This window comes from Delphinus delphis, chromosome 17 (genome assembly GCF_949987515.2).
Source record: "Delphinus delphis chromosome 17, mDelDel1.2, whole genome shotgun sequence".
Taxonomy (NCBI): Eukaryota; Metazoa; Chordata; class Mammalia; order Artiodactyla; family Delphinidae; genus Delphinus; species Delphinus delphis.
Genome location: NC_082699.1, coordinates 46657581 through 46666008, shown reverse-complemented (window position 1 = coordinate 46666008; position 8428 = coordinate 46657581). Strand labels below are relative to the sequence as shown.

The window sequence follows — 8428 nt, the reverse complement described above, 5'->3', positions numbered from 1 at the left end:
GCTCAGCGAGGCAAAACCCAGCATATGCTCCAGAAATGCAGCTCAGTCGGTCACCGGGCTCCGCTTTCTCGCCAGACGCGCAAGAGATCGGCGCTTCCAAATGCAAATCTCTTGGCTCCGGACCCTTGGCTTGCAGCCGCCGCCTCCCCCGCTTGGCTACCCCGCGTCCCGCCTATCCCGCAGCGGCCCGAGATGGGACCTCGCGCCGAGGGGACTGGGCGGAGCGGGCATCCCACCCCACCTCCCACGTGGGGCCGGCCCTCCGCAGTGCCTGGGCGCGCCGCCGCTGCCGCGCCTCCGGTCTAGGTCCTCCGCGCCGCCCCCCCAGGCCAGGGAAGGGGACCGCAGGCGGGGGTGGGTGAGGGGTAGGGGCGGTGTCACTGAGTCAGGTGGCGGCGGGAGTTCCCTCGGGCTGGGCCGAGGGAACACGCTGCCGGAGATTGTGTACACGCTCCACTGACACAAGCTTCACGCTGCCGGGCAGCCGCTGATCACGCGTGGCCCCGCGAGCCCATTGGCCAGCGCCTCACACACCTTTGTCACTGATTGGCCGGCGGAAGGCTCCGCCCCCACCCCCGCCCGCGGCGCGGGGCAGGCGGAGCGGCTACCTGAATGGGGAGGGGGCAGACGGCGCGGAGCGCGGCGGTGGCGGGAGCGGCGTCGAGTGTCTCCGGGCGTCCGTCTGTGGCCAGGCAGCCAAGCAGCCAGTCAGCTCGCCGCCGGCGGCCAGGCAGCCAACCATGCTGAACTTCGGCGCTTCTCTCCAGCAGCCTGCAGTAAGTGACCTGGGGATGCCCCGGCCCTACTCTGCCTCGCTGAGTCTGAGGGGCCCCCGGGGGCGCGAACCCCGAGCCCCTGACATTAGCCTCGCCTGAGGACTGAGGCTGCAGCGGAATCGTGGGAGAGGAAGGGGCTTCCCGCCTGCAGACTGGGCATTAGTGAGGGCGTGTGCGTCGCGGAGGGGCTCAGGAGAAGCAGGCGGGTAGCTAGAGACGAAAGGAGAGAGGGTCTTGCTCAAGGTGTAATGAGGGGAAGGGGCTGCTCCGCTGGGAGCCTTGAAGCAGGTGAGGGGGAGGATGACTGGAGGGGCGGGAAGAGTGAGGAGGGGGCTGCTGCCCTGTCAGTGAGAATAAGAGGTGTGGAAGGGGAAGGGGGACAAGGGGCCACCCTGCACCTGGCGCCGGAGAGAGATGCCTCCGTCTGGATAAGGAATGCGACCCAGGGTGGGAGGGGGCTGCCCAGAAGCTTTTGAGGGGCGGGGTGTCCGCTGGAGAGGAGAGGGGGCTCCCCAACTCGGGGCTCTGAAAGGAGGCTTGCAGGACGGGGCTGCTCAGCAGATAGCGGGGGCTGGGGGAGGGGCGCCCGGCGTGGGTGCGGGGGATGGCACGTGGGCCCGGGACCGCCGAGGGGGACCGGGGAGTTGCCCCCCCAATACGGCTGGAGGAGACTCCCCATCTCGGGAGCGGGCAGGTGGCCGCCTTCTGAGGACGCCTTGGAGGGGGGAGGGAGCCGCCTCGGCGACAGGAGATGGGAGGGTGGGAAGCGGGACCCAGCAGCGGGGCGGGGAAGGTGGGCGGGGGGAACCGGGCTGCGAGACGCGGGGGCAGCGTGTCGGGGCGGGAGCCGCAGGCCGTGGAGCCGAGCGTCTGGAGCGGGGCCTGTTGGGGCTGCACGTCTGGGAACTCGTGGAGACACGCGGCTGGCGGGGGCCGGTGCTGCCGGAAACCGCGGGGAGGGGACGCGCATCTTCGGGGACAGTCAGGGTGGTCTGAGGTCCCGCGGGAGGCGTGGGCGGGAAGCGCCGAGGGCTCGGCCGGGTCCCCGGGGGCTGCAGCCGGAGGAGGGCGGGGGCCGGGTTTCCGCGGGGACCCGGCTCCTCCTCCGGCAGCTGAGGCGGAGGCTGGGGGTGGGCCAGGAGCGGATGCGCCCGGGGAGCTTCTCGTCCCTGAGTGACCCAGTCCCGGCCTCCGCCAGAGGCGGGAGTGAGGCCCGGCCCCGCTGTCGGTTCCTAAGGGAACGGCGGCTCGCGGGGAGCTGGAAGGGGCGGGCGCTCCTGGAGCCCGGCGCCCGCGGCTCCGCCCCTCCCCGCGGGCTCGGGCGCGCACTGCCGGGCGGTTGGCGGCGGCGCCCGCGGCCCCTCCCCCGGGCCGTCGCGAGGGCGGGGGCCCGCGGGCTCAGGAAGTAGGTGAAAGGTGACGGCGCGGCAATTCCCAGTTCAGGTTTCCTGCGCCGCCCGGTGCAGCCGCTGATCACGCTTTGTTCACATGCCTCGCCCCCTCCTTCTCCTCCTCCGCGCCCCCGCCCTTCGCGGCCCAGCCAATCCCAGCCCGGGCCGCCCGGCCTGCTGGCCAATGGCGGGGGCAGGGACGCGGGGACGTGCGAGCGGCGAGGAATGTTCCCAGTGACTCACCCGCGAGCCTCATTGAGGCTAGGGCGGCCCCATCCGTCTGTCCCAGCCAGCGAGGATCTCCCCCGCCGTCCGCCCCCGCCCCTCGTCTGCCTTCCCCTCCCGCGCCTCCGCCCGCGCTTCCCTTTCCTGCCTCTCTCGCGGCCCACTCCCTTTCCTCCCCTCCCGACTTCTCCCTGCCCTTCCCAGCTCACACTGTTCTTCCCTGCTGCCTGCCTTTTCTCTTTTTTCCTTTGCACTGGCGTCTTGAGGCTTTTACACAACATGCGTTGTCCGTTGCAGCTTACATAAAGGGCCCGCGATTATGCAATTGCATTGTTAGCGATGTTTCAAGAGCGATGGCTTCTTAAGGCTTCAGTACTAAGGGTTTATGCGTTTTTTTCAGCAAGTGTTGAGATTAATACCTTGCCACGTAAAGACAATTGTTCTGTGTTTTTACACAATCTCTGCTTTGACCAATGAATGGGATCACATTGGTGGAAAATTGGAGAGATGGAGGGTAGTAACTTTTAGTGCAGTTTAAGGAACTTTAATATGAAGCATTAAATACCTAATAGAAGGAGTTGTTCAAATATAAGGCATGTGCTGTTATTTTTGTCAAGGAGCAGTTCTTTAAAAAAATTAAAGTAAGATTCTATTTTGACTATTGAAGATTTCTTACAATCAGAGTTCTTGCAAATTTAAGTCGCATATTAAATTTTCCGATTCTCTCTCTTTTGTGCTATTGCATTAGCTGGTCATAGTTACACATAGCAAACCATTGTGTTAAGTGTAAGATCCAGTGAATGAGAACACAAACATGAAGAAGTTGAAATTATTCTTTCCAAAGGTCACACCCAAATCAACAGACCACAGCTCTGTCCACTATACTTTGCCTTTTTAAAAGAAAATTTTGGCCGTTTATTTTTTTCTAGTTGGAAGTCATACCTGAAAAGATCTCATACCATACCTGTAGTGTTTCTTTTAATGATTTTAAAAAAATATTTATTTGGCTGCCCCGGTCTTAGTTGCCGCACGCAGGATCTTTAGTTGAGGCATGCATGTGGGATCTAGTTCCCTGACCAGAGATCAAACCGGGCCCCCTGCACTGGGAGCCTGTTGTCTTAGCCACTGGACCACCAGGTCCCCATACCTGTAGTATTGAAAAAAGATGACTTTTTTGTAGAGCCTTCCCTCAGTTATTTTGTCTGACTCCTGTTGCAGTTGACTACTCTGGAAAGAATATAAAATGTTTTTTTTTTCCTAAGCCAAGCAGTTCTTTTTTGGATTACAAGTGCATTGGTACCTTTGGCCTTGGTCCTCATAATGGTAATAAGTTCCTCTTTACCTTGCAAGGGTATCAGTGTTCAGGCCTAAGTGTGAGAGGAAGAATGAGGAAGACTTTTATCAGTATTACTATCAGAGTGGGGATGAGAAAAATTATTTCAAGTTTTATTTTGAAAAGTTGTGCAGATAGTAAAAAAAAATTGCACATTGCTGTGCGTGTTATGTGGATGACAATATGCTTATAGCATTTAATTTTTTGTATTTATAGGAGGAAAGAATGGAAATGATTTCTGAAAGATCAAAAGAGAGTGTGTATTCCTGGAACAAAACTGCAGAGAAAAGTGACTTTGAAGCCGTAGAAGCACTTATGTCAATGAGCTGCAGTTGGAAGTCTGATTTTAAGAAATACATTGAAAGCAGACCCGTTACTCCAGTGTCTGATATGTCAGAGGAAGAGAATCTGCTTCCTGGTACACCTGATTTTCATACAGTCCCAGCATTTGTAAGTATTGTTGCTTTAAAGATGAGTGTAAATGAGAATTTCTTATAATTTATATAATGAACTCTACTGTTCTTCACGCTGTTGCCTGTATTTCTCTGCTCTAGTGTTTGACTCCACCTTACAGTCCCTCTGACTTTGAACCCTCTCAAGTGTCAAATCTGATGGCACCAGCGCCATCTACTGGACACTTCAAATCATTGTCAGATACTGCCAAGCCTCACATTGCTGCTGCACCTTTCAAAGAGGAGAAGAGCCCAGTACCTGCCCCCAAACTCCCCAAGGCTCAGGCAACAAGTGTGATTCGTCATACAGCTGATGCCCAGCTGTGTAACCACCGATCTTGCCCAGTGAAAGCAGCCAGCATCCTTAACTATCAGGACAATTCTTTTCGAAGAAGAACCCACCTAAATGCTGAGACTGCAAGAAAAAACATACCTTGTGCAGCTGTGTCACCAAACAGATCCAAACGTGAGAGAGACACAGTGGCAGGTGTTGAAGAGAAAGCAAGTGCTGCACTTTATGACTTTTCTGTGCCTTCCTCAGAGACAGTAATCTGTAGATCTCAGCCGGTCCCCATGTGCCCACAACAAAAGTCGGTCTTAGTCTCTCCACCTGCAGTATCAACAGGGGGAGTGCCACCTATGCCCGTCATCTGCCAGATGGTTCCCCTCCCTGCAAACAACCCAGTTGTGACAACAGTCGTCCCCAGCACTCCACCCAGTCAGCCGCCAGCCGTCTGTCCACCTGTTGTATTTATGGGCACTCAGGTGCCCAAAGGCGCCGTCATGTTTGTTGTACCCCAGCCCGTTGTTCAGAACCCCAAGCCTCCAGTGGTGAGCCCAAATGGCACCAGACTCTCTCCCATTGCCCCTGCTCCAGGGTTTTCTCCTTCAGCAGCAAAAGTCACTCCTCAGATTGACTCATCAAGGATAAGAAGTCACATCTGTAGCCATCCAGGATGTGGCAAGACGTACTTTAAAAGTTCTCATCTGAAGGCCCACATGAGAACGCATACAGGTACCAACCATTTCTTATTTCATATTTAAGTCTTAGAAATTTGGATGAAGGTTTTTTGGCAATGATCGCAAATGTAAACCAGGCATGTTAAGGAAGAACTTGCCTTATTAGCCACTCTAGTGGATGGTATTTACCAGTGCAAGGTCTTCTAAAAGATTTCATCAAGGTATTTTTGTTTTAATTTCTCAAATGATGATTCTTTAAATGTCTAATAAAGTATCTTAAATATGATTTAATATGTAACTTACAGCGGCTTAATAAATGCATAATAATAATAATATGACTTATTTTGTTTCAGGAGAAAAACCTTTTAGCTGTAGCTGGAAAGGTTGTGAAAGGAGGTTTGCTCGTTCAGATGAACTGTCCAGACACCGACGAACCCACACAGGTGAGAAGAAATTCGCCTGTCCCATGTGTGACCGGCGGTTCATGAGGAGCGACCATTTGACCAAACATGCCCGGCGCCATCTGTCAGCCAAGAAGCTACCAAACTGGCAGATGGAAGTGAGCAAGTTAAATGACATTACCCTACCTCCAACCCCTGCTCCCACACAGTGACAGACGGATGGTAAAGAATCAGACTAACTTTGGTCACAGCCAGAAGCCAGTGGTGATATAAAAATGCTTCCACTGCAAGTCTGTGGCCCTCCAGTGCGGGCTGCAAGCAGAAGCCCCACGGCCTGGGGAGAAGGCCCAGCCTGGGTTAGATGGTAAGAAGTGCTACGGCCACAGGCAGTTCAAAGAGTGGCAGGACTCATTTCTTACCACGTAAGAGAGATGAGAAAGTTTATTCCTTTCAATATTTTTTGAAGGTTTCAGGTGAGGTCAGCCCAACCACAGGTAGCACAGATTTTGAATTTGTGTGCACAATTTGTTACTTTACTTTCACCATTTATACTTGAGACCAACTTTTCAATGTGATTCTTCAAAAGCACTGGTTTCAAGAGTGTAGAGACTGGAAGTAAACATTACGGTACAGAAATGGGGATGTAAAATTGATTTGTATTATCGCGAATAGTATTATCCTTTCCTAGAGTTATCTTGTTTACTATTCTTAGTCTTTCCATTCAACTTCGTGGACATAGTTGTTAAATATATCTAGAACTAGCATTTTTACACTAGTTGCTGACGTTTGGAATTGAGCAACTGTATATTGCTGAAGAGGTCCCAAAGAATTGGAATCCTCATTAATTTAATTGCTTTGAAGTGTTGCTTCAGGGTTTTTTTTTGCGTTTTTGTTTTAAAAGTTTAACAAATGACTATAACTAGGCATTTTATTATGCTTTGAACCTTAGTTGGCTGCAGTTCCCTGTGTAGATTTGAAAATTGTATACCAATGTGTTTTCCGTAGACTCTAAAATACACTGCACTTTGTTTCGAAAAGAAATTGAAGATGAAAACACATATTGTAAAGAAGGGATATTAAGAATTTTAGATAACTCCTTCAAAAAGATGGCTTAGGACATCAGTAAAGTACCCTTATGTTATGAGGATATAACATGTGCTTTATTGAATTAGAAAGTGAGTGAACATTATTCACAAGTGGACAAATGTCCTGTTAATTTATAGAAGTTTTTTTTGGGGGGGGGAATGTGGAAGTAGATAGGTAGAAAAATAATTAGGACATTCACTTTTGTTAACAGTATTTCTGTTATATTCTGTTTTGTATAGTGGATATATACAGTGGTAAAACAAAAGTCAATTGTTTAAAATATATAGTGAAAAATGTCATTATGTCTTTCCATTTAACATTTTTCTCTATATTGGGTGTAGATTTCTGCCATCAAAACTTTGGACTCTTGGAAAACAAAAAACGAATTTTCTTTTAATAAAAAAAATCCTTGTGATTTACAATTTGCACAATATTTCTTTTGTTGTACTTTATATCTTGTTTACAATAAAGAATTTCCTTTGGTATATATATAATTGGTTGATTGTATTTGTTGAAAACCATTCTCACTCTGACCTTGACATTGATCACTGTGGTGCTCTGCAAAGACTTATGGTCTGAATTTCTCTAAGGGCCTCATTCAAATTTAGAATTGTAGGAGTATATATTTAACATGAGTAATCAATTTAGACAGTATGCAAAGCAAGGCCAGGGAATTCCTTGATGGTCCAGTGGTTAGGACTTGGCACTCTCATTGCCAGGGGCCCAGGTTCGATCCCTGGTCCAGGAACTAATATCCTGCAAGCCATGTGGCACAGCCAAAAAAAATAATAACAAAATAAAATCTAATTAAAATACACACACAAAGCAAGGCCAGATATCTACCATTTTAAAACATTTTTGTATGTTTTGATGATGTGGGGTTGAAATATATTCTGTCTCTCAGCAAAACCTTAAGTAGCACTGAGTTAAAGGGAACACCACATGAGTAATTACAGTAATGACTGCTGTGAAATGAAAAGAAGCCTGACCTATTAAAGAGTAAATTACTTCTAGAAGTTAGATTAACTCAGACCATTCAGTGATACGTTAAATGCAATAAACATGCTAGTACTTCAGCTGCCTGAAAGCTAATCCACCTCTGAAGAGAAATACTTGCCAGTCACTTGCCAGTGGAACTAGGAGCTGTAAATGCTACTTAGTGTATGGCATATAATTTTGGAGATTAGTATTTTAATTTGCTCTGAGATTACCTTGTCATGAGAGAACATCTTCAACGGTGCCCAGCTGTTGAGTGCCATGGTAAGGGACAGTGTGCTCGCTTGGCACCAGCTGTAGGACAGGCATCCTGAGCCATCCATGTACCTGCTGATCCTTTTCTTGGAAACTTACACCACCTAAGCACCGCACAGCTGCTGGAGGGGACCTTGCCGTTCTGTAGTTTCTGTGTTGGGACCTGGACCATCCTAACCGCTAGAGTTCCTCATGGTGGCAGGTCTTCAGAAGTGGGAATGAAGGAAGGTGGCTGAAGTAATCTCTGCCTGTTCCAAAGCCCAGTCCCTTGTAATGACAAAGCCAGTGGAACTGTGCCACCCATTGCTGTGTTCTTCCCAGTCCTAGTTGACGCCTGACGCTTTTCCTTAGAAATATTGTAAATCATTTGAATAGAGTATTATATAAGAGTTGAATGTTGATGCAGACTCTGATCTTGATGCAAAAGTTGTCCCCCAAACAAGTACATTTGTAGCATGTTATGATAATGTGGTTTTAGTGTAGCTTTAGCATGTCAGTTTTGGTTGTTTCTTGTCTGATTTATATATTAAGTTGAACTATATGAAATTGCTGA

General features: G+C 49.9%; 1 protein-coding gene and 1 non-coding gene across 2 annotated transcripts; both read left to right on the top strand.

Moving 5' to 3' along the window:
* Positions 1-643: 643 nt before the first annotated feature.
* On the top strand, positions 644-7107 carry KLF10 (KLF transcription factor 10). The gene is made up of 4 exons (XM_059995014.1): positions 644-776; positions 3942-4175; positions 4280-5192; positions 5491-7107. Exons 1-4 carry the CDS (start codon positions 741-743, stop codon positions 5748-5750), a joined length of 1443 nt encoding a protein of 480 aa, XP_059850997.1. The 5' UTR covers positions 644-740; the 3' UTR covers positions 5751-7107.
* A 192-nt stretch (positions 7108-7299) lies between these two features.
* Positions 7300-7372, top strand: TRNAE-CUC (transfer RNA glutamic acid (anticodon CUC)). The gene has a single exon. It is a non-coding gene; the product is annotated as a tRNA-Glu (tRNA).
* The last annotated feature ends 1056 nt before the right edge of the window (positions 7373-8428 follow it).

Coding starts and splice junctions, on each gene's coding strand:
- KLF10 (XM_059995014.1), top strand. CDS start 741: ATGCTGAACTTCGGCGCTTCTCTCCAGCAGCCTGCA. Junction 777..3,941: donor CTTCTCTCCAGCAGCCTGCA/GTAAGTGACCTG, acceptor TTGTATTTATAG/GAGGAAAGAATGGAAATGAT. Junction 4,176..4,279: donor TTCATACAGTCCCAGCATTT/GTAAGTATTGTT, acceptor TCTCTGCTCTAG/TGTTTGACTCCACCTTACAG.